The sequence below is a fragment of the Falco punctatus genome (genome assembly GCF_963210335.1).
Source record: "Falco punctatus genome assembly, chromosome: 1".
Lineage (NCBI taxonomy): Eukaryota > Metazoa > Chordata > Aves > Falconiformes > Falconidae > Falco > Falco punctatus.
In genome coordinates, this window is record NC_137580.1 from 37733151 (window position 1) to 37757106 (window position 23956).

General features: G+C 58.5%; 4 protein-coding genes across 7 annotated transcripts in view; 3 read left to right on the forward strand and 1 right to left on the reverse strand.

Annotated features, from left to right (window-relative positions):
- The first annotated feature begins 375 nt into the window (after positions 1-375).
- On the forward strand, positions 376-2315 carry LOC308056918 (uncharacterized protein C2orf81 homolog). Its single transcript, XM_080372869.1, has 3 exons — positions 376-727; positions 826-1032; positions 1367-2315. Exons 1-3 carry the CDS (start codon positions 503-505, stop codon positions 2303-2305), a joined length of 1371 nt encoding a protein of 456 aa, XP_080228995.1. The 5' UTR covers positions 376-502; the 3' UTR covers positions 2306-2315.
- A 1797-nt stretch (positions 2316-4112) lies between these two features.
- On the forward strand, positions 4113-7341 carry LOC308054961 (retinol dehydrogenase 13-like). Its single transcript, XM_080368468.1, has 5 exons — positions 4113-4278; positions 5549-5788; positions 5910-5999; positions 6070-6258; positions 6902-7341. Exons 1-5 carry the CDS (start codon positions 4122-4124, stop codon positions 7198-7200), a joined length of 975 nt encoding a protein of 324 aa, XP_080224594.1. The 5' UTR covers positions 4113-4121; the 3' UTR covers positions 7201-7341.
- A 130-nt stretch (positions 7342-7471) lies between these two features.
- LOC308056861 (uncharacterized protein) lies at positions 7472-11237 on the reverse strand. 4 transcript variants are annotated; one of them, XM_080372743.1, is made up of 4 exons: positions 10992-11237; positions 9364-9521; positions 9103-9269; positions 7472-8816 (listed from the first exon to the last, which is right to left on the reverse strand). In XM_080372743.1, the coding sequence occupies exons 2-4, from the start codon at positions 9512-9514 to the stop codon at positions 7518-7520; spliced, it is 1617 nt and encodes a 538-aa protein (XP_080228869.1). In that variant the 5' UTR covers positions 9515-9521; positions 10992-11237; the 3' UTR covers positions 7472-7517. The 4 variants fall into 4 exon arrangements, with proteins under 4 accessions (XP_080228869.1, XP_080228868.1, XP_080228871.1 ...); XM_080372742.1 differs by having other exon boundaries at positions 10791-11237; XM_080372745.1 differs by having other exon boundaries at positions 7472-8813; positions 10791-11235.
- Positions 11238-17489: 6252 nt separating this feature from the next.
- DCTN1 (dynactin subunit 1) overlaps positions 17490-23956 on the forward strand; it is a 77887-nt gene continuing 71420 nt past the window's right edge. The window contains 1 exon segment of the mRNA XM_080373328.1: positions 17490-23951. Within this exon segment, the coding sequence (XP_080229454.1) occupies positions 23919-23951 (33 nt within the window). The 5' untranslated portion in view covers positions 17490-23918.

Sequence of the window (23956 nt, forward strand, 5' to 3'; positions counted from 1 at the left end):
CTGGGGCAATGCTGGGGTGTACTGGCGTGCATTGGGGTGAGTTGGAATGAGGTGGTTTATACTAAGGCATGCTGGGGCGGGTTGGGGTGTACTGGGGTATATTAGGGTGAGCTGGGGTGACTTAGGGTGATTTGGGATGCACTGGGGCATATTGGGATATGCTGGGAAGGTCTGGGATGCACTGGGGTGTATCAGGGTGTGCTGGGAAGAGCTGGGGTACACGGAGGTGCTGTGGGGAGCACCAGGACGCCATGTTAGAGCCGCCGCCGCCATGGGGCAGGGCACGGAGGCTCCCCCTGCTCCCCCATACCCGGTGTCACTGCTGAGGGCCTGGGGCAGCAGGGACCCCTGGGCCGCGAGCGAGGGGGGTCTCATCTCTGGGCCCTCTCAAGCCGAGGGGCACCGCAGGCTGCTTCCATCCTGGGAACCGTGTGGCCTGGCACGGTCCTGCTGCGGGTGCCCCAGCACCCTATGGAGAGGGGTGTTGTGTCTCGTGCAGAAAATGACCCCCCGGGAGCAGGCGGCCGCCCCCAAGTCACGTGGGGAGAAGTCCCGGCCGCCCACCGTGGCCGCTGCCCGAGCCACTGCTGGCCCTGGGCGCCTGCCTGAGGCCGAATGGCTCTACCTGCTCGGGGCCCGGCGGGCAGACAGGGACATCGGGGACATCATGGTGGAGCTCATGGGCCGCGTGCTGGACGAGTGCTCCAAAGCCCACGCGGCTCAGCAGGTGGGTGTGCTGGGGGGATGCTGGGTGCCCAGGGTGAGTGTGGGTCCCTCTGAGCCCCCACTCGGGGGGCGTGGGGCTCAGGCTGGCTCTGCCCGCAGTGCGTGCCCTTTGCCGTGGGCCAGGCACGGGATGCCCTCCTGCATGCTGTCCAGTGGCGCTTCCTGATGCGGGATGAGGGGGACACGGGTCACGAGAGGGATGGCATCTGGCAGGAGGATGAGGAGCCCGAGCCCTGCACCGTGGACTCCTGGGCACAGGGCTCTGTCCCTGTCCTGCACGCCCACCACTCACTGGGCGAGGGAAAGGTGAGATGTGTCCCGAGCCTGCTGTGGCCATGAGCAAGCCCCACAGCGATGGGCTGAACCTGGGCTGCTCTGGGGCCAGGGGACACCTGCTGAGCCGCTGGGGAGCTCTGGCTCGTTTGTCAGGTCTGCCTGGTGGGTGTTGTTGTCAGCATGGTTCCCTGCGTCATGGTGCTGGGTGCTGAACTGCCAGCACCCACACAGCTCCCGCAGAACAAGGGGGCTGGGGCTGCACCCTCTGCCAGTGCTGGGTCAGGGGAGGCAGCACCGATGACACCTGTAGGGCACCCCAGCATCCCAGCCCATGCCAGGTCCCCCTTTGCCCTCTCCCACACAGGTCTCTGGTGCAAGGGCTGCATGCGAGCATGGAAGGCAGGACCCCTCTCCAGCACCCAACACTGGATCTCCCCCCATGCAGCCACTCTGTCCTGGGCAGGTCCCCAGTGCTTGTGCCATCCTGCCTGTGCCTGTGCCATGCCACCTGGAGCCGCCACAGGACAAGGCAGCTGTCAGTTCCCGACCCCCCAAGGGAAAACCTCCCCGTGCGTGGCCTCTGCCTCGGCCAGCCCCGCTGGCCAGGCCACCAGCCCCCTGCCCACCCTCAGGCCTGGCCAAGACCCCAGGGCAGCTGGAGGCAGGATGGTGTCTGCTGCAGTCACCCCACAGGGACACAGTGGGGAGCAGCGTCATGAGGGCCAGCAGCCACACATCACCATTGTCACGTCCCTCCTGCACCAGCCTGGTAACAATCTGGCCAGGGAAGCCCCTGCACAGCACAGGGGTGAAGCAAGAGGGGTCTGGCACCATGCTAGGGGTCCGCGGGCTGGGCCCTGGCAGCCGGCCTGAGCACTGGATCAAGCCCCAGGTGGAGGTGCTGGACCTGGACCTGGGTGCAGAGGCCAAGCTGCCTGCATGTCCCTGTGGTGGTGGCTGGCACAGCCAGGCACTGGAGCTGGGCAGCTTGCAGCTGCCCTGGGGGCTGGCCACCGTGGGACAGGGATGGCTCCAGCTGCTCCCCCCAGGGTCCCCACAGCCCCCGGGCCCTGTGCCCCGACAGCTTGGCTCCTTGCTGGACCCTGCTTGGCTGGCCCCTGGTGTGACCGTCCGATGGGGCGGCAGTGTGATACACAGGGTCTGCATCCCTGCACACGGTGAGGAGGAGGATGAGGATGGTGATGAGATGGGGGAGGCCAAGTGGGACCTGAGACCCATCTGCCCCACCTTGCCCTTCCCAGCCATTGTGGCCGAGCAGGTCATGGGTGATGGTGAGTGCTGAAGGCAGCACCTCACCACCTGGGGCCCATGAGCAGCGTGGCAGGTGCGCCCCTGGCTCAGAGCCCCCACCTGGCTCCCTGCCATGTCCCACGAATTTCCTGTGAACCGGCCCCATGCCTCACCACAGCCCCAGCATGAGGGTGCAGCCAGGCCGGCTCCCCCCAGGCTCCTGACGTGCTGTGTCTCCGCTTTGGTGGTGCAGCCACTGCCCCGGGCAGGAGCAGTGGTGCTGCAGGGGGCTAGTGGTGCTCCATGAGCTCCCTCCCCATCCTCCTCCTCACACCCCAGGGAGCGGACCTGCCTGCTTGGCCCCCGATCCTGGAGCTCCTGGTCTGGGAAACAGGATCCAGCAGCTCCAGGGCTGGGTGCTGCAGCTGGGTGCTTGAGCTCCAGGAGACACCCCCCCTGTCCCAGGTGGGCTCCTTGCCCACAGCTTTCGGCACGTTTCCACCGGACCCAGCATCCCTGCAGGTTACCACTGCAAGCACTGGGCCGGCGTAGAGCAGGGCACCAACGCGGTGCCACAGGCTCTCCTGGCTGTCAGCGAGGCCAGGAGCTCGGTGCCTTTTGCGAGTTCTGCTAAAGAAAACAGAATAAAATAAAGAAGTTTCTGTTGCTCAGCTCTTGTCCTGTGCTGAGGACCAGCACCACGGACTCCTGCACTGGAGCAGGGGCTGGGAGCCTGGCTACAGCAGCCCGGGGGCTGCCAGCCCTCCGGCACACACCACACAGCCACCTACCATCTGCTTTTCAGCTTGTAGCCACATGCAGCCTGTACCCTGTGGCTCATTTGCCACCAAATGAGAAATGAGAGGGGCTTCAGGGGGTGAAGCACCCGTGTGGCCTTACTGCACAAGCGCTCCCTGGGGTTTGCCCCTGCCCCGTGTCCCCAGGCTGTGGTGCTGGCCCGGGTCCCTGCCTGCGGGGGCACAGCTGCCTCCCAGCCACTCGTCCTGCACAGCCGGTGTCTCTGGTTGTGGCCCAGGTGGGTGGCCCCGGCTCCACTCCCTGCACCCAAAGCCATCGGGGCTGGCAGGGCCGAGCCACCACAGGGCTGTTTGCCAGCTCCAGCAGCGCTCTGGCTGCACAAGCACCCCAGTTTTTTCTATAAGAACTGGTTTTTGGCTGTGATGTCATGTGATGATGCTTAGGGATGGCTCAGCCGGGGCTGGAGCACAGCACCGGGAAACACTGGAGGCTTTCGAGGCCAGAATGGCCAGGGAGCAGCAGCCGCATGGGGCTGGTGGTTCTCTGAGGTGGTGGGGGGCCCCAGGAGAGCTGGATCTGTTGCTGGGCTGAGCTGCCAGAACCCCCAGAAGGGGCTGGCTGGGAAGGGCCGTGCCTGCGTCCCCAGGCTGTGGGAGGACAGGGACATTGAGTCAGGGCTGCTCCAGTGGGATGGGGTGGGCAGGGTCTGCCTGAACCCCCACCCCGCCATGGTGCAGCCTCCTGTCTCCCCACGTGTGCCAGGCACAGCCCAGCACCTTGGGGTCCCTCACTGGGGCTGCCCCCTGAGCCCCTCCAGCAAGACCCTGCTGCCACGGGACTGTGGTTCTAGCCATGGCTTGTAGCCAAGTGTCCCTGCATGGCAGGATGGGGACCTTGGGACCTCTGCCCTCCTCACAGAGGACAAGCCCAGCAAGCCATGCTCCTGCCGGCTGGCCCTTGGCTGCTCCCAGAGGCTCGGGGAGCTGGAGGAGACTGTGCCATGCCAGGGCTGCTGGGCTGGGCAAAGGTCCCCAGCCGACCTCTGGCCCCAGCCGGACTCTGGCCCCCAGCCGCACCTCGGTGCCCCGGCTGGACCCTGTGCCCCAGCCATGGAGCTGCTGAGTGCCTGCAGCCACCCGTGCTGGTCCCTGCTCTCGCTGCTGCTGGGGCTGCTCCTCTGGGCCAGGAGGAGACGTGCCTGGGACCCCCGCAAGTGTCCCACTGACCTGACCGGCAAGACAGTTATTGTCACCGGAGCCAACAGTGGTGAGCGGAAATGGGTGGTGGGGTATGCATGGGCTTGCAGGGGTGGGATGGAGCTGCGGGGTGCGGGGCCAGGGACACGCAGGACACGGGTGCAGTGCGGCAAGCCCTGCCTGGCCATGGGACACAGCCACCCTCCTTTCGCAGCTGGAGCTGGGGTGGTGGCAGCTCCTTGCTCCTCCAGGATGAAGAAAGGGGTCAAGGCCACGTGTGTGGATGACGGTGTGATCGCATGGTGCTATGGGTGGCCTGCAGGGGACACGGGTCCCCCTTCTCCAGCCACTGGACCACAGCCCGTGCTTTGGTGGTGCAAACGGCTGCAGGGGTGGCTGGTGGCTGGTCCCTGGGCACACACCACATGCTCCCAATGCCCTGTGACCATGGCATGCTCATGCTGGGTGCCATCAGACATCCTCCACACTGCACTGGCCGCTGCACCATGTGCTCCAGAGCTGGTCCCTGGCGTCCCGACCCGACTGGTGCCCTCTGTCCAGGAGCAGCCCAGCCTCACTGGGCAGCCCTGTGCCCGCAGTCCCTGCCCAGCCTCTGTGGCCGGACTCTGCCCTGGCAGGTCGATGACTAAGAGCCAAGGCCACCATGCTGCCGGCCACTGTGGCACCAACTGCACCGGAGCTGCATGCTGGGGATGGGGTCGCTGCTCCCACTCATGTCCAGCTGCAAGGCTGGGGATGGGGCTGGCACAGGCAGGGCCAGTGGGACCCCTTGGGCTGGGGGTGTAGCGGTGCCTGTGTGCTGGGGTTGGGATGTCCCCTGTGTGGCAGGGACAGGGTGGCCCCATGTGTGCTGGGGTCCATTCCCCAGCAGGTGCCTGTTGTTGCTTGCACCCATGCAGAGTTGTGCTGGGTGGGTTTGGTGGCTGTGGCCATGGCAGATGTCCTGCCTGCGTGGTCTGTGGTGAGCCACCACCCAAGCCACGGTCAGCTGCCACACCAGCTCCTTCCCGCACCCTGCAGCTGCCATCCTGACTCATCCCCATCCCAGTCCCCACACAGCCACACTATGCCACAGAGCCAGGAGCCTGGCTCCACTGCCCCGCACCCTGGGGTACCTGCCCCGCTGCCCCCTGCTCCAGGGCTGGGGCACCCAAGCTTTGGGGCTGGGCTCATGGCAGTGGCTGAGCTACCTAGGATGGGGTTCCCCACTATTGCTTCCAGGGCTGCTCAGACCCCAGGGACAGGGGCATGGACCCCCAGGGAACCCTCACCGCGGGGACCCAGTGGGGATCAGCCCATGCCCGCTCCGTGTGCTACAGGGATTGGCAAGTACGTGGCCCTGGACTTGGCGCGCAGGAACGCCCGCACCATCCTGGCGTGCCGGAGCCAGGAGCGGGGCCAGGTGGCAGTGGAGGAGATCCGGGCGGCCACCGGCAACCCCGCGGTGCTGCTGCGGCTGCTGGACACCAGCTCGCTGGCCTCTGTGCGCACCTTCGCCCAGGCTGTGCTGCGGGAGGAGAAGCGGCTGGACGTGCTGGTGAACAACGCTGGCGTCACCGGTATGTGCCAGGGTCAGGCACCTGCCACCACTGCCCCGGCATCCCACCTCCCTGTCCTGCTGTGGCAGGGGATGCCTGCCCGGCTCTTGGCCCCACAGTGCCACATGCCCCCCTCTTCCAGGGCTGCCCTTCACCATCACGCCAGAGGGCCTGGAGCAGACCTTTGCCACCAACTACCTGGGCCCGTTCCTGCTCACCAACCTGCTACTGGGTGAGTACAGGGGCTGACGGGGCCCGGGGGCTCTGGGAACCCCTCCCCACTCACCCTCTGCTCCACGCAGACCTCCTGAAAGCATCAGCACCTGCCCGCATCGTCAATGTCTCATCATTCCGGCATAGTGCGGGCACAGCCGACAGCCGCTGCCTCACCGGGCAGGAGCGGCTCAGCGGCTTTGATGCCACCTACAACAGCACCAAGCTGATGAACATCCTCTTCACTGCCGAACTGGCACAGCGCCTGCAGGGCACAGGTGGGTGCAGGGTTGAGCTGTGCTGTGCCTCGCCATGCCATGCTGGGCTGAGCTGTGCCATGCCATGCGGCCACACCACGCTGTGCCGTGCCACATGGTGCTGTGTCAGTCATACCGTGCTGTGTCATGCTGTGCAACGCCCAGCTGCACCCTGTGAGCCGTGCTGTGCCACACTGCTCCCGGGGAGGGCTGCACCCAGGCCCCTCTGCCTGCCCAAGCACCCTGTGCTGCCGTGCCATGACGCAGGGGTTGTGCAATGGGGCTGAGGGGTCTTGGCCCCTCTAGAAACTCCCTGGGACGCTCAGTGTCTACCAAGGGTGGCACAGCCCTAGCCAGGTGTGGTGGCCACCGTGCCAAGGCATGGAGAGGCCCTGCTGTGAGGCTGGGCTCGGGGTTGCTCCCCCTGCTCCAGGTGGGATGGTGATAAGGAATTTGGACCCCAGAGGCAGAAGCAAGGCCCTGCCTGTGCTGGGGTCCCCACAGCCCCAGCCGTGCCCCCAGCGTGGTGCTGATGGTGCGGCTTGGCAGGGGTGACCGCCAATGCCCTGAGCCCTGGCGTGGTGAGCACTGGAATCATGCGCCGCTTCAGCTGGGCCGTCCGAGTGCTCTTCACTCTCATCCGCCCCTTCATAAAGGTGAGCAGGGGCAGGTGGTGGGGCTAGATCCTGCCCGGACCCCTGCCCCATGGCCCCGGTGGGGTGGGCAGGGGGCAGCCAGGCCCCCTCCTCACCTGCCTTTGCCTGGCAGTCGGCAGAGCAGGGGGCTGTCAGCACCATTTACTGTGCCGTCTCGGAGGAGGTCTCGGGCATCACAGGCAAGTACTTCAGCAGTGACTGCAGGCTGGCGCTGCCCTCCAGGGCTGCCCGCGACCCCGGCCTTGCTCGCAAGCTCTGGGAAGAGTCAGAGCGACTGACAGGGCTCACGGATGGCCCTCGGCCCTGAGCCACCAGCAGCACCGCAGGGAGACACAGCAGCAGCTGTGCTGGAGTCCCCACAGCTCCCTGGGACACAGGGCTGGATGCTGCCAATGGGATGCTGGCGCCAGGGCGTGGGGAGCTGCCTCAGCCCCAGCTGTGCCAGTGTCCTGAAGCACAGCAGAGTGGGGTCACCGCACCTGAGCCAGCCCCCCAGCCCCTTCCCAAAAGGGAGAGCAGCCACGGGGCCCAGCCATGCCAGGACTGCCACCGCAGCGGGGCACAGATGATGCAGTCAGCGTGGTGTAATTCCTTTATTAAAAAGCCCTGTGCAGCCAGTGCTGACTACTCCCAGATGATGTCCAGGTCCAGCTGCTGCTTCCACACTGCCTGCAGGAAGCTGTCATAATCCCGCCGGTGGATGTCCCGGCAGTGGGACAGGTCCAGGTGGCGCAGGCAGCCCTCTGAGGCCAGCAGCAGCCACACAGTCTGGCTGGACACTTGGCTCTCGGCCAGTGAGAGCTCCTGCAGCTCAAGCAGAGGCAGCCCTGGTGCTGCCAGCACGGTCTCAAACACAGAGTCCAGCGGGAAGGGGATGCCAACCAGGCGGAGTGTTTGCAGGCGTGGGGCATGGCACAGCAGTGAGGCCAGCGTGGCACGCAGCACCAGCCCATGAGGGGCTGGGAAGGTGCCAGTGGTGCTGGCCAGGGTCAGGAAGCAGCTCTGGAGCTGGGGGAGGCCGTGGGGCAGTAGGTTTGTGTCCCAGTGGGATGGCTCGGCTGGCGTCTCACCATCGGGGTCGGTGTCCAGTGGGGCGTGCAGCTCAGCACTGAAGGCCTGCAGGTCAGGGCAGCTGGCAAGCAGGGTGGCCAGGGAGAGCTCATCCTGGCAGCAGAAGCCGTGCAGGGCCAGGGTCTGCAGGCGGTGGCCCAGGCTCTGTACCAGCGGCAGCACCTCTGCCAGCGCCCAGCCCTGCCGCCCGGTGCAACCCAGGGTCAGCCTGGCCAGGCAGCTCCAGCCCAGCAGCTCCCAGCCGCCCGCCAGGCTGTCCCCCAGCCACACACTGGCCTCCTCAGCCTGGGGACAGATAGCACGGATTGTGGCCAGCTCAGGCTCCTCCACCTCCTCCACCTGCCGCAGGGGCAGGGTGATCCGGGGGCCCTCCGGGGCAGCCCCCCGCTGCCGTGCCAGCTCCCCCAGAGAGGGGAAGCCCTCGGTGTCCCCCAAGTCATCTAACTGCCACCCGTGGAGGAGGCGGAGGGCATCTGGTACAGCGCCGTGGGCCAGGAACTCCAGGCGTGGCAGGGCCAGCAGCAGGAAAGCCAGCACCTCCGCCATGCTGCCATCCCCTGGGGGCTCCAGGTCGCGGGCCAGCAGGACACGGAGCACAGGGCAGCAGAGGGACTGCGCCAGCGGGTCGTAGGCCAGGTGCCGCAGGGCGCACGGGGACACCTTCTTGCAGCGGGACACATCCAGCTCTTGCAGGTGTCGGCAGCAGGAGCCCACGGCCGAAAGCACCTGGACATTGGCCTGTGTCTCTGCCAGCCCCAGCCGGCTCAGCTGCGGCAGCCCCTCTGCCAGGTCCACCAGCACGTCCGCTGACAGCCGGCTGCAGCCATGCAGGTCCAGGGAGCTCAGGCTCTGCTGCCAGCACACAAAGCCCCCTCAGCAGGTGGGGCAGAGGGGACATCGATGCCCCTCTCCCCATCTGTGTACCCACCTGTGGTGGGTGGGCACCCCTAGTCCTGCTTCACCCAGTCCCACAGAGGGGGGGCAGCTCTTGGCCCACTCACCAAGTTCCATGGAAGGCAGGCAACCCCTGACCCATGGAAGGTGGGCACCCCCAGCCCCGCTCACCCAGCCCCACAGAGGGTGGGCATCCGCAGCCCAGTCCAGCCCCATGGAGGGTGGGCACCCCCAGCCCACTGACCTTGCAGCGCAGGGTGATGAGCTGGCCGATGGCGTTGCTGGCGAGGCTGGGGCAGGGGCGCAGGCTCAGCTCCCGCAGGTGAGGCAGCAGGAGCAGGTGGAGCGCTGCCCGTGTCAGGCGCCGGCTCTCGCCCAGCAGCCGGATCAGATCCTGCACCAAGCTGCCGGCTGCAGGGGGGCCAAGGGTCAGCGCAAGTGCCCTGGCACCACTCGCCCATCCTCCTCCTCCTTGCCGAGGGGGTCCACAGACCCCATGTCTCACCCAGGTCATTAAAGGGGCCCATGACAAAGCGGAATTGGTACTCATCCAGGTAGTTCTCACTGTAGTCCTTCACCCAGATGCTCTGCATGTGCTGGGCCAGGCTCTGCAGGCAGAGGCTGCCCAGCGCCGGCACCTCCTTCCTCCTGGGCATCTGGCTGCTGTGGGGGAAAGGCACGGTCAGGCACGGTGTGCTGTGCTCTGGCCAGCCAGGTTGGAGCTGCCCACAGGCCCTGGGCTGCCAACCTGCAGCAGGTACCGCAACTCATCAAGGCCTGAGTTTATTTTGGGTGCACTTTAACTGTTTCTGCAAAACTGGTTAAGAAAGTCCTGCCTTGGTGAGCGTGGTCTTGCCTAGCCCAGCTGTGACGCACTGCGCAGTGCTGTTTCGTTTTTGCTTGGCTTTGTACACCAGCACAGTGGTTTATCCCTAGTGGAAATCCCACTGTGACCAGAGAGGACTAACCAGCATGGCTCACCACGGCACAGCACATCCCGAAGCTGCTGGCAGAGCTGAGGAGGGAGCAGGCCAAAGTACCCCAGCAGCCCCTGGCTAAGGGGACACCCCCACCCCACGCACCTCCCAACAGGCAGGTCAGACACTGGCAGCCGGCTCTGGTGGCAGCACTGGGGGTGGGAGAGCACGGTGCTGGAAAGCGGGGTAGGGGCGTTAATACTGGTGTTAACTGGCGCCAGCGACACTTGCGTGATTGCACTGGGTTAGTGTTCCTGCAATTAGGCAAGAAATGAGGGGCTGTATTTCCATGAGACCACTAAAGCACCAGCCAGACTAATCCTGGTTCCTGGATCCATAAACTTGGAGACATCCTGGCACAGCCCGCAGGATAGGAAGAAGCTAACTGGGATGGGGAGGGCTTCGGGAGTCCCGGCAGCTGGAGAAAGGCCAACATCAGCCCTGCCTCGAGGGGAGGGGGGCTGTGGCTGGGCAGACCCCGCGGCCGGGAGCAGCCCCTTCGGGAGCCGCCCACGGGCACGTAACGGGTGAAACCGGCACGAAGGGACTACGGCCAAGGTGGGTGGGCGGCCACGGCAGGGCCGGCAGCGCGGGCGCGGGACGCGTCCCACCGTCCCGTTAGTGGAGCGCTGGGCGCAGCCGGGCAAACTGGGGAGTCACCAGCGGCTTCGTGGGCGGGAAACTGCCGGCGCTGCCGGGATCGGAGCGCGGCCTCCAGGCGGGCACGGGCCGCCGCCATAGGGACCCGCACCGGGTCGAGGGCTGCCAGTCCCCGCCCGCTCCCGGCCGCAGTGGCTCGGGGATCACCGGGACCACTGGGCCGGGGAGTCCCTCCCGGGGCTGCGGGACCGGACCCTTCCCGGGGCTGGGGGGAAAGTGGCCTGTTTGCATGGCAACGGGCCTGGGACCAGCCCCCCCCTCCCCCCCGCGGGTCTGCCAGGCCCGGAGCACTTACCGGCGGCTCCGTGTCCCGTTCCGTCCCGCTTCCTCCTCCTGCCTGGCCCCACCTCCCCGACGGGCGGGACCCGGCCCCACCGCTATAGCCACCGGCGGTCCCCGCCGCGCCCCGCTCCGCAGGGCCCTAGGAGCGCCCACAGGCCGCCCCGCTCGCTCTGGCCCGGCCCCGGTACCCCACCGCCGGGATGAGCCACTCCACCTGTCCCCGTCGCGCCGGGGGCCTGGCCCGGCCCGCCGCCCTCTTTCCACTTCGCCCCCGCCATGGCGCGCCCGGCCGCCTCACTCCCCTCACCGCGCGTGCGCGCCGCCGGAGGCCCCTTCCGCCCTTCTTCCCCCTGAGGCTGCCCCGCGCCGTGCCTGACGCCAGGCTCGGCCGGCGGCGCGGGCGGGCCGTGTGGCGGCGGAGCGGGCAGCCCGGAGGGTCCTAGCGGGGTCCTGGCGGTCGGGCGCCGCTGGCTGCCGGGAGCGGGAGCCGGGGAGCGGCGCTGGGGAGCGGCTGGGCAGCAGGTATTGGGCGCGGCAGCGGGCTCGGCCGGGCGGGGAGGCTGGGCCGGGGGCTCCCTCCGCCCCAGGGTGTGCGCATGTGGCGGGGGAGGGTGCTGTGTGGGTGCTGGGGCGCGGAGAGTCCCCTCCGCTGCGGAGCGTCTGTGAGGGAGGGGTGACAGGTTGGGGGGGCAGCTCTCCCCCCGTGGGGGAGCGTGTGGTTGGGGTTGGTGCTGGGGCACCTCCCCCTGTGGGGAGGGGGAGCACCCATCCTGCTGGGTGCTGAGCCCTCCGCCCCGGGGCCCCTGCTGCCGGCACCGTGCTTGCACAGGCAGCGGGGGTCTCACCGCGCTGCTGCGGCCAGTGCCTGTGATGCAAACAGGATCTTGGTTCCCCTCCTCTGCTCTGGAGCCCCCCGGCACCTCGGTGGGCGGCGGCGTGGCAGGGCCAGCCGGGCACGGTCATTTGCTGCGGCACAGGTGCCCGCAGCCACGGCAGTGTTGTCTGGCTCCGAGGGGCTGGGTTGCTTGGGAGAAGGAAAGTTTCGCAGGTAACGCAGCGGTCGCCTTGAGACCAGCGACTGAACACGTGAGCCGTCTGTAGAAATAAAGATTCTGTTTCTGGCAAAAGATTCTATTTCCAGCAGCAAAAAACAAAGATTCTGTTTCCAGTGGCAAATATAAAGACAGATGAGAGCAGGTCCGAGAGGCCAGTGTGCCATGGGGAGTGTTACAGTAGCAGAGCTGTCTGTGTTCAGAGACGCATTACGTTTTTTTTCCTTTAAAAAAAGCGTCATCTTTCACTTTAATCGGATGCTGTTTGTAGCTATGGGTTTTTGGAGGTTGTTTCCTGTGTAGTTCACCTTTTTCCTCAGTGTGGTGCTGGAAACCTTTAGTCCGTCTGAGAAATAGTGGCTGGCTTGCTTGCATGGCATGTGGCAGAGCAGTTTCATGACATACTTGTCTGGGATGAAGCAACCTGCATCATGGGGAAAAAAACAACACAGTCACTCTCGATTGCCTGTGGAAGCTCCTCGGCTAGTACAGTAAAGATGGGACTCGTTTTGCAGGTGTAACCCTTAACATGAATGTTTAATGTTCTCCAAGCTGTAGCTTTTTATTTGTGAAATGTGAGAAGATCTTGCTTCTGAGCAGTGCGTGCCTTTCTCGGTAGCGTGTACCACTCACAGGGCTGTTCTGTCCTGCGAGAGTTTCCCCACTGGGGGGTGGGAAGTTTCTGGGCAGATAACCTGCCTCTTTGCTGTCTGGATAAAATTTTGGTTCTAACTTAAATGCTGAGCAAAAATGTTATTAGAAATGAAGAGAAGTTTTAAGAAGTAGCATTTAGGAAGGGCCATAAGTTGTGCAAGCTGAAGGGGTCAGCTGTTGGATTGGAAAAATTTTGAGCTGGAGGAGGGGCAGGAATGACTTAGCCTTTGCGTAATTAATAACTGGGCTAATTGCACATGTGCATTATGGCTGATTATGGCCAAAGATAAAAGTGGAATTGTTAGAGCTGGTTATTTCCTTTCATATACAGTATGGCTCTTTCTAGCTAATGATTCTGTCTGTGAGAGCACAAACTGGAGCCCTCATTAGCAGAATATCTGAGTAATTGATCGAATGAGGACTGGGCCACATACCTCGGTGTTTAGTCTGTGATGTTGTAGGTTGTGTGTTAAAAGCTGTGTGCCTGCCCATGTATAACGCTGGCGCTTCATGTTGCTGCATTTAATCAGTATCTTGAATTTTTCTGATCAACGCATTCGCTTTCTGGGTTTGAAGGAATTTTTTCATCTGCAACGCAAGGGACATGAGCCCCACACTTGAACTGTGTGGCAGAGAGTCCCTCACACTTGGCCTGAATGTACTGTGACTGTGGTAGTAGCCGCCTGCCCTGTGCCACTGCCATGGTGCCAGCCCACAGCTGCCATGGCCTTGTGCTGGGGCTGTGGAAGAGCCATCCTGCTTGCTGGCAGCGTGGGGAGGCGAACATGTAGAGAGCCTTGTCTTTGCTCCAGGGGTAAAGCATCGCTGCAGGAGGGCACGAACCCTTGGAGAGGAGACCAGACCTGTGCTGCCGTCCCAGAGACACCAGCATAATCACGGCATGGTTTGGGTTGGAAAGGACCCTAAAGCCCATCCAGTCCCACCCCCCTGCCACGGGCAGGGACACCCTCCACCAGCCCAGGCTGCTCCAAGCCCCGTCCAGCCTGGCCTGGGACACTGCCAGGGATGGGGCATCCACAGCTGCTCTGGGCAGCCTGTGCCGCTGCCTTGCCACCCTCACAGGGAAGAATTTCTTCCTAATATCTGATCTGAATCTCCCCTCTTTCAGTGCAAAGCCATTCCCCTTTGTCCAGTCACTATGTGCCCTTGTGAAAAGCCCCTCTCCTGCTTTCTTGTAGCCCCTTCAGGTACTGGGAGGTGCTCTAAGGTCTCCCTGGAGCCTTCTTTTCTCCAGGCTGAACCCTCCCAACTCTCCCATCCTGTCCGCACAGCAGAGTGGCTCCAGGCCTCTGACCATCTTCTAATCCTTCCCTGCTTGCCGACCCCTCCACCAGCCTTCCCTGGAGGAGTTTCCCAAAACATTTGCCAGGTGTATGTGTGAGCTGAGGGGCTGTGATGGGGTTTTGCTATTAAATGGGTATTTCGTTGCATGGCAACAGTAAGTTTTGGGTGCTGATATGCAGCTGAACCATCAGGGGGTTGCCTCTGGTGGCCCTGCCAGACGAGAGCCTCCATGGGTCCTAAACCTCTTCTCCATAAATTAAATCTGTCTTTCTGGTATAGCTGACAATAGGTTGTGTCAGTAAGTCATGGCTGGTTTCACAGCCAGGGTGAGCTCCTGCAGTGCTCAGCAAGCAAAACCTCTCTGTGCGCGGGCTCTTTGCATTCTGCAGTGTTGCAGAGATGAGGACAAAAACTCAGCGCAGAGCTCTTTGTTTTTCTGTTTTTGTTAACAAAAGCTCCCAGTTCATTCGAGTTTGGCATGAGATTCCCTGAGCATGCCTGGTGGGGCTCCTGACATCAGCCCTGGACTTCACCAGGAAGGGCTGGCCTTTTAATAGGATGTGGGTGTTATATTCAGGGTTTTTTTTTTAAGATCTTGTCAAGGTCTTGGCACATGACCTTGGACCAGTTTCTTCTTTCCTGTTCTTTCTCCCTCAGTTCCCAAACATGAAGCTGAGACAGCGACTGTGACCTACTTCACAGGCGCTCAGGAGGGTCCCTTGCTAAATTAAATGCAAGGCACTCTTAAGTTCCTTTGAAATGTTTGCGGAGGAGCATTGAGCAATTTGAACTGATTTTTAACAGGGGGGAGGTTTCAGGAGCTGCAGCTCTGGGAGCTGAGGCTTTCCTTCGGGTGATTGTGTTGTACGAATGCACTGTAAAGCTGCAAGTCCCAAGCGGGGCTTGTGGAAGCTGAATTGCGGGGGTGTTGTGTGGGTTGCACCCATTCCTAAGGAGTTTACAAGTCTGTCTTGTTTGAAAAATACCTAAGAAATGGGAAACAGTAAAGAAGAAAATTGACCATAAGCATGCAGGGACTGTCGTGGCTACGCGTGCAGCTCTTTGGGCGCTCCTCTTGGCACAGTGAGGAATGCTCTCCTGCCGGGTTTTCAATTGTTTGTTATGGATTGCTGAAGGACTTGCAGCCCCCGGTGATGCCACTGGTGAGAGGCTGTGGGTGCCCTTAGTTTTCTGCCCACTGAGGGAAGTAGGGGCTTGCTGGCTGAGAATTCCATAATAAGTGAAGGGGGGAAGTTTGTTAAGGATGGGAATTGCTCAGAAAACAAAGCAAAGACAGCTGTATAAATGCTGAAATGGACCAGCTGCTTTTCCAGCAGCTGATCCAAGTCTCACAAGGAAGGAACAGTTTTGGTTGTTCTAACTCCGAGCGATAAAAGCAGGGCAGGCATATATTGAAATCAGCTTTTCTTGGTGTCATTAAACATAGTGAAGGCTAAATGACATACACACGCTGGTGGCTGGGACTCGATGGCAGCGGAAGGGTGCTCAGCTGTGAAATAATGAATAAGTTGTTTTGATGGAGATGAGCTAAAATCGACTGACCTCCTCCTGCTACCGGGGCACCCGGGCTGGTCCGCAGCATCCTTTGCTTTTCGGTCCGTCGCCATGGTTACCATCTCCTGGCAGTGCTGCTGGCGTATCGATTGCAATCCCGAGAGTTTTGGTTTTAGCTAAAAAGAAAATGATTACAGTTGTGGTGTACGAAACGCCAGCTGGAGCATGCTGCGGTGTCCTTGAGCGGCGGCTGGCTGGCTAGGCTGCAGCGGTGCTGTGCCGTGGTGCAGCTGTGCAGGGCGCAGGCTCGCAGCGCCTGCCCGCCGGGTCCTAGTGCCTTGGATCGGTTCTTGCTTGGGAATCGGGGTGCCCTGCAGTGAGCACAGTGCTGGGCTTGGGCGAGGGCTGCGTCTCCTCCTCCGGCAGCCTGGCTGCATGCAGGGCTGGTATTTAGTGTTGCACTGGACAGCCGGTCCTGACAACCTGCTTTTAAATAGGCGAGGGGTCTGGAAAACTTTCTCCTGGTGCCTGGATGGCAGCGTGGCCTTCAGCAGGTCAGCTTCTGTTGTGTCCCGGTGCTGTGCCAAGTGCTGGGGCACAAGATTTGGGTGTTCTCTGCTCTCTCTGCAGTGGTGTTGCCTGCCTGTCATAGACACTGTTTCTGCAAGCCCCATCTCTTGTCGTGGTTCAAACACCAAAAGACGTAGGGCTATGTTGTTGCAGAGTAACACAGGGTAAGGTCCTTTATTTTAGGTAGTGACCGCCTCTGTTAGAGGGAGGGTTGCGTGGCTGGTGCGTCACTGTGGTCTGCAGCAGCCCAAGCTGTGGACAAGAACCTTCCTGTGCTGCGGGTGTGCGGGGACAGGATGAGCGATACTCCATGCTCCAGAAAGATCATGTTCTAAATATAAACAGACACATGGAAAGCACAAAGAATTTATGGGTTCATTACTGGTCAGTGTAGTGGGCTTCAGCCTCACTGTAACAGCACAGTATCTGTTGTTTGTTACTGGATGTCATTGGCACAGGAGAACTTTAATTAAGGTTTTGAATGGCTCAGCAGATTTTTCTCTGTATTACTGGCCTCATATAGGTGGCTCTTCGGAGATAAAAATAAGGTTGCGCTCCTGCTAGCAGTGCTGAAACAGGAGCTGGAGTTGAGATTTCCTCTGGCACCAAGTACAGGGCTGTAGTTTGCTGTTCATCTACCTGGCCATTTTGCTGAACAGTGCTGACTTTCATAACTGGGAACAAACTCGGAGGAGGAGGGAGCTGGTGCAGGTATAACTGGGCAGATTGAGTTCTTTCTTTCCACTTCTGGGCAGGAATAGAAAAAAAAACCCAGGCTGATTTTCAGGTCACCTAGGGGAGTATGCATCACTTGGAGTTTAATTAAAAAAATCTTAAACTCAGCAAACTCTGTGGATTTATAGGGACACAATAAAGACAGAGCCCTGAAGTGCTGTTTTTAGAAATGCTTTTCTGAACACAAGTTTGCTGGAAAACTAAGAGCTGCTTATAAATCAAAAAGAAGCTTTGCTGAAGCAATTTCATGGGGAGATGTATGTGTCTGTGCATATATATATGTAAATATAAAAAAATATATAAATATAATAAGATGAAATTTTGTTTTTCCTAAATAAATAGTGGGGATTTTCCTGAAGGTTTTTAAATTTCCTGCTCAGTTTGCTTAAACTGAATAAGGTGTTGGTGTTCAAGCTACTCAGCCTGTGGACTGTTTTTTATCCCAGATTTCAGCAAAAAGTCTGAAGGTTCTGAACAGAATATTCCTTGGCTTTTCTATGATAGTTTATCTGTAATGATGAATATGACACCGAGGCTTTGGGCAGCTAGCAGACAACCGTTGTGGGTCCTGACAAAGCTGTGGCTGTGAACAGCATGCAGAGAGGTCTATGTCCCTGGGGAGGAGGGGTGCCTCACCCACAAAGGGCAACCTGTGGAGGTCTGTAATGTTTGCCACTTTTTTGCAGGTGAATGAAGGTTGCCCCAGACTTGGGCAAGAATGACCTTGATGTGTGAAGTATGCCCCAAGCTGATCTAGTTCAGTCTCCCAGCCGAATACACATCTCCTGAGCTCCCCTGAACTGGATTTGTGGACAAACACACAGGCAGCTTCTGCGGTACGTGTTACTGCCTAATAAATACCTTGGTGCCTGAGAAGGGGCTGTGCCGGGTCACTGTGCCAGTCCCTTCCCTGCTGTGCCGGCCCCTGCTCTGCGCTCTGCCTTTGCCTGTCCTTGTCCTTGCTCTGGAGTCATCTCTCTCAGCACCAAGCGTGCAAGGAGGTCTGCTAGAACTATCCCTGCTTGGGACACAGGGTGCCCTTTTGTAACAAGAAATTGTCTTGTCGGTACTCTCAAAGGTGAGGTTGGACCTGGAGGCAGGTAATTGGCTTGCCCAGCAGCTGATGTTGCTTGGGAATAAACTGCACCCATGGTCTGTCGGAGGCTGGGGGTTCATTGCATGCAGTTGTGAGATGGATGGGGCAAGAGCTGCCTTGAGTGCAGCTGGGGATTGGGCAGTAAAAGGTGAGTCTTCGATAATGCTGACATTTCCTATGATTTGCGAAACTAAATCTATTAAAGGATGTTAAAACAGTACATTTATTCCAAAGCTTTAACGTAAATCAGAAAATGGGGTATGTTTCTGTGGGAAAGGGGATGCTGTAGTTTCTGGTGGCTGGAGCAGCCTCTGCAAGTGCCAGGAAGATTTGTTCATCTTGGTTGTTTTGTTTGATTGAAACAGCAGTTCATCCAAAAACTACTGTGTCTGAGTTCGGAGAAAAATGAAATTGTCTTCCTCTCTGTAGAGCAGGCTTTGGGCCAAAATCTCGCTCTACAGAGGCCGCAGCAGCCAGCAGCCACCTTCATTTTACAGATATTTTTTCTTTCTGCACTGATTGCTTCAGACTATCTCCAAGTGCTTTAATTACAGAAAGCTTTATGTATCCCTGTGTAATGTGGTTTCAGTTAACTAATAAAACTACTGTCTAACCTGGGCTGCTTGCCTTCCCGTCAAGTTTTAATTTTCACCCAAAGTCCAGGTAGTGAGAAATGAAAACAGAAAATGGTGGTATGTAACTTTGTTACCTTAAGAAATAGTATCTCTTTGAAAGTGTCGAAGATACATCCTCCTGGTCAGCCAGACAGCAGTTTTAGTGTTCAGCCTTGGTCTGGTCACAAACTTGCTTTCAAAGGCTCTTGCTTTTTTGTTAATACTGATTTCATTATTTGTTTAGGAAATAGCAATGCAGAGGGCTGGAGTTGGTACGTTTTATGTCCTTGTGGTCTGGGGCAGTAAAGACCCTCCAGTGCTGCAGCCTCCGTGCATCCTCCACCTTCCGACCACAGCATTCCAGCTGTGAGGGTGGGAGGAGGATGAGGATGGGTAGGTGCAGTGCCTTCTGACAGACAACAGACCCTCTGGCAGAGTTGGGAAGTGGGGATCTGGGCTCGGAGATGTGACCCTCCCCATTGTCATGTGGGTGTGCGAAGCCGGGGGTCCCCAAGCGGGAGGGAATGCAAAGCCCTCCAGTGCTGCGGGGCCAGTGGTCCCTGGGTGGGCTGTGCTCCTGGCAAGGCTGCTCTAGCAGCGTGCATTGGCTCCAGCATGATGCTGCTGGCTGCCTGCTGCAGCCAGAGGGGTGGGTGGCAGCAGCTGTTCCCCCAGAACTCGGGGTGCTCGATGGTGTCCCCTGGGCTCTGGATGCTGGGCTCTGGCACTTTTGGGCGCTGGGCTCCAGCACTTTTGGGTGCAGCTGTTGGGATCCCATTCCTGCGTCTTGCCCTCGGAGGGAACAAGCGTTTCTTGCTGCCTGTGGGACCTGGCGGCAGCTTTAGGGTGGTTTGGGGGGTGCTGAAGTTTGGCATCACCAGGGGGCAAGGGTCTCTGGGTGGCAGGCGTGCTCCATTGGCATGAGGTGCTGGTGGCTCAGCTCCTGTTCCTGACCTATTTCAGTAGCTGTAGGATTTCTGTGGGAAGCTTTCAGGGGACTGGTGAAGCATCATTGGTAGTTGTTACCGTCTGCCGTAGTGCCAGTCCTGCTGTAGCATTGCGTGTTTCAGGGGGCTCTTTGGAAAATGAAGGCAGGTTCCAGCCTTGGCACTGTAGTGACAAGGAGAGAGCATGCTTTGATCACTGTGAGCCTGCCCACGCTACAGCAAGCCGCTTGAATGTTCTCTAATGTTTTAATTTTAATTTAGTTTTAAGTGACCTGAAATTGAAGCTTCTTCCTGTTCCTTTGTTGGCAGCTTTTGTGTAGACTGCAGAGGCTTAAAATTGCCACAAACTTACTGTCCTTCTTGGGGTTAATCATAAGCTTGTTTTAAATGTAAAATGTTCCCAAGTTTTGCATAACTGTTTTTAGCTTTCCAATGAAACTGTAACGAGTCCCTAGTTGTATATTAGAAAATCTTTATGTGTTCTTACTGGAACTGTCTGCATTGCATACTTCTTCATGTGGCTTCGTTCACCCAGGTTTGATTTCCATCACTGCTGTGTTTGTGGGTGATGCTGAGGGGGAATTGGGCAATTTGGTGTAGGTTTGTGCCAGTGGTGGGAGCGTGGTGCTGGCTGTCTGTTGTGGTTGGGTACTGGCTGCTGAGCTGATGGGTAGAGCAGGCTCTGGGAGGATGCTTCAGGGGGAAAAATTCCCTTGTGCTTCAGGTTTGATGTGGAAAACTCTGTGATGGGAGGAGGAGGGAGAAATAAGCCATGTAGCATTTATAATTTTCTCTTTAAATTAAAAAATACTCTCCTAGCTACAGCTGGCCTAGCTGGAAGGAAAGCCTTCCTGATACTTATTAGTATTTTGCTTGTTTTGGTGCATTTCTGTTATTTGTGGGGGTCTGTGGGAAGGACAGTGCTGTTCACATCCTTTGAGAGGGGGAAGTGTCCCACGTCACCCATTCCTGGGCTGCTGCAGGACCCTTCGCTCCCCTGCACTTTCTTAAGCCCCTCTGAAATTCTGTGGCTGTTTCCCAGTTTTCTTTGTACTTTGTAGAAGGGTTTCTTCAACCTGATTTCCCTGCTTGTCATTCCAGCCTCTCCTTTGAATATAAACACTGCTGTTGCTCTGCTGGAGTTAGCACCCTCCAAATATTTGTGCAAGATGGCCATGCCCTCTGTTTAGCAAGGGCTGCGTCCGCAGTTCTCATACGTCTTATGCCACAGCCAGCTGTTTCTCTGGCTCTGCCCCAGCCTCAGAGGCTCGGAGGTCACACAGGAAAACAAAAAAATTTTTTGATATTTAGATTGCAGGTGGACAGACGTCCTGAGTCTGTCCCATGCCTTGATCACAAGAACCTTTTTTCCTCTTGTATTAAATGAAATGTGTGAAAGCAGCCCGAATCGGCACTTCTCCAGGCCTCCTCCCGTCCCCGACACCGTTAACGGGTTTTACTTCATGCTGTGGTTGCAGCTCTTGAGTTACCCGCAGGTGTCCGAAGCCACATACTTGCCGAACCCTGCAGTGAGCAGCCCCTGTGGTGGGCCGCCCCTGCCTTGTGGGGGCACGGTTGGTGCCACGCCTGCCTGCTGCTACAGAGATGCAGCCTGTAAATAGCTCCCTCATTGGTAAAATCCAGACCTTGGCTAAAAAGAGAAAACATAAAATGCAATAAATGGAGTGGATGTGGCTCGTGCTGGAGAAGAGCGTGGTGCAGTGTTCTGGGTCGGAGCGAAAGTCCATGTCGGCTAGGAGCCTGCCTTACCAGTGGCCAGCAGTGGCTGCAGAGGAGAAGGCTATTAGAAAAAGGTGAAATGTGGTGACATTTCTTCCAGTGTAACCTCACAGATCCCAGCCGCAAGTCACTGGAGACTTCCGAAGCTGGAGGTGGTACTTCTTTCTGTGGTTAAAAGCACTTGATGGATTTTCTAAAAGGGAAAACTTTTGGTTTAATACTTACCAGACAGGAAAGAGAGTCCCAGTCTCGTGAGCCTGGGCAGAGCAGGGAGCTCTAACACATGCACAGTCCTTGTGGAGGGAATTTGACAGAAGGGGTATCTTTATTTTGGGGATTTCTTTGTCCCAAATCTTTGGATTTGTCTGCAACGTGAGCAGGAGACTCCCATGCTCTGAAACCATCTTCACTGCCAGGGGTGGCAGCAGCGATGCCCCCACCCCTCCTTCATTTTGTTTATGGGTTGGCACAGGGGGAGTACCAAGATCCTCCTCCCAGAGCAGTGGGCTGTGTTCGTCTTGTGGTCTTTAGGGAAAGATGGAGTGACCTGAGCTGGGACAAATGGCCTGTTGCTGCTCGGCCAGCACATCATCCTCTGGTCTTTCCTGTGCTCTGGTCTCTGCTGGTGGTCACTGTGGTTTGGCCTGTCCTTCTCTGGGCTGGAGCTTGTCATGAAGCGCTTTGGGAACTTTCACCTGACAGGTTGTGCAGACGCCAGAAATATTTCTGACAGGTGGGAAGGCTGAGAGAGGCTGGAGATGGGGTTTCTCCCGCTGCACTGACTCAGCTGAGCTGATGCTAGTCTTGCTTTTTCGTAATTTTGTTGCCTTTGACTAGTTTTGGTTGTGTTGTGTTTTGTTCAAATAATGCAGGACATCTAGTGTCCCTGATGTCTCCTGGGGAAGATGCAGAGTTCAGGGGAATGGGAAGATACTTTTGCCTTTTAATAAGTTTCTTGGTGATTGTGGGTTGGATTTCCATAGGTGTGACTGTTCCCTTTGCAAGAGCGTAGCGAACGGGGTGACGACTTCAGTGCAGACGTTCCTGTCTCTGTAGAAGAGTGCTTGGGGAGCTGCAGAACGGTTTTAATTTTCCCTTTGTGCTGGCCACCTGGAGTAGGTGTGTTGGCTGCAGTGTGCTTATCTAATGGATAATTTAACCTTTGCTTTGCACGAGAAATATAATTGTCCTTTGATAAAAAGCTTGCAGCTTTCAAAGCAGTCTGGTGGAACAGCGGCAGGGCTCCCCGGCCGGCGGGGCTAGCCTCTCCTGGTTTGTCTGGTGGGTGCCGTTACCTTTCTGCATGCTCACCCTGGGTGGTTTGTACATTTCTGTGGTTTACGTGGTGATCGGCGAGGTCTGGGGTTGCTCTGGTCGAGTTCTTGGTTAGTCCTGTGATGAAGTCCTAGTTTCTAGCTAAGTTTTGTCTCACTCGTCTCCGTCGTGTGTCTGTAAAGTTAATTCCCTTTGATGCAGTTGCTGTATCCTTGAAGGCCATCTACTTAATTCCCTGAGATGTTCTGGTCTTCCTCTGTCCGAGTGTGCCATCCCTGTTCAGCACTGTGCTATGCTCAATTGCTGTACCTGCATGGCTTTCAGACTTTTCAGCCTGGTTCCTAGCGTGAAGTTTCAGCACAGCTGTGGGCTTTAAGATAGCTGATGTGAAGCTTGCATTTTTTGTCTGCCTTTCATAAAATATTTAGGAGTCATCTGCAGCTGTACAGGAGATAAGGGACCAAAGGATATATTCGTTAATGCATATTTTGAAAAATGTAGCCCCCATATTGACCAATCAAGAACTTCCTGAGCAGGTTCCTCTTCACCCTTTTAAAAACTTGCTGATGTTGGTTTTTCCCTTTGGGTATCTCGTTGCCCTCATTATGGTTGCCACAGCTGGGTGCTAAAATGGGATGCAAGCAGTCATCACGGATCACTGTGTGGCTGCTGTTTCGGGGAGGGCTCTGTGTGCTGGGGTCCTGGGGGGGACACCTGGGCGTGGGGTCCTGGTGTCCCATGGCAGCATGAGGTGGCTGGGCATGGTGGCTTGCCAAAGCCCCGCCATTAGCCCCGCTTGCTCTTTCACTGGCAGCCATTAACGCCACAGACGGCTCTGGGAAAAAGAGGGGTTGATGACTTCAGTTAGACATCTGTTCAGATCAACCAGGGAAAGAACAATTACTGCTTTTAAAAAAATTGCCCCGTGATGAGCTGTTCGGTCACCATGCCGCAGTTGCGTGCCCACCTTCACATTGCGGTGCTGGCCGCGGGGCGCTGGGGAGAGAACCTGCACTGTTCCTCAAACCTTGCCACAGAGGGATGTGGCGTTGGGGGAGAGGAGCAAGGTATGGCAGACGGGGGTAACCTCGGTGCTGGTGGGGGCTCCAGAGGGAGCGCGGGCATACTGAGCATGGCTGAGGTGGTGGGCTCTGGGCAGGGGAACATTGGGGTGGCCCCTGCTCAGCACCCAGCAGCAGGTGCTGCCCGCGATGCAGGACAGGCGGGAGGAGGCCATCTCCCTGCCAGTTCCTGCACGGGTGGGCGAGCGGTGGCCGTGCCCGCGGTGCCAGGGCCTGCCCACAGCCGTTGCCTTTCTCCTGCGGCGCTACCGGGAGCCGGGTAGCGTTAGGACCCAGCGAGCTGCCAGCGCCAGTGACAAGTCTGGAGCAGCACTAGCGCAGAGTAGTCTCCATCAGCTGGGCTGGATTTTTGTATATCCCTGTATTGAAGAATCCTCTGCCAGAAAAGGGCTTTTTCCCCTTTCTGTGCGACCCAGCAGAGCCTCGCCAGGGGGACACAGGGATGGTTAGATCGGCTGAAACATGAAAAACCTCTGCTGAATTACTGCTGGCCATGAACTGAGACCATTATCTAAAAATAATAAATCTTTAAAATAAAGGAAAAGCCAGCGGCAGCATGGCCCAGAGCAAGAGACACACATACAGCCGGGTAAG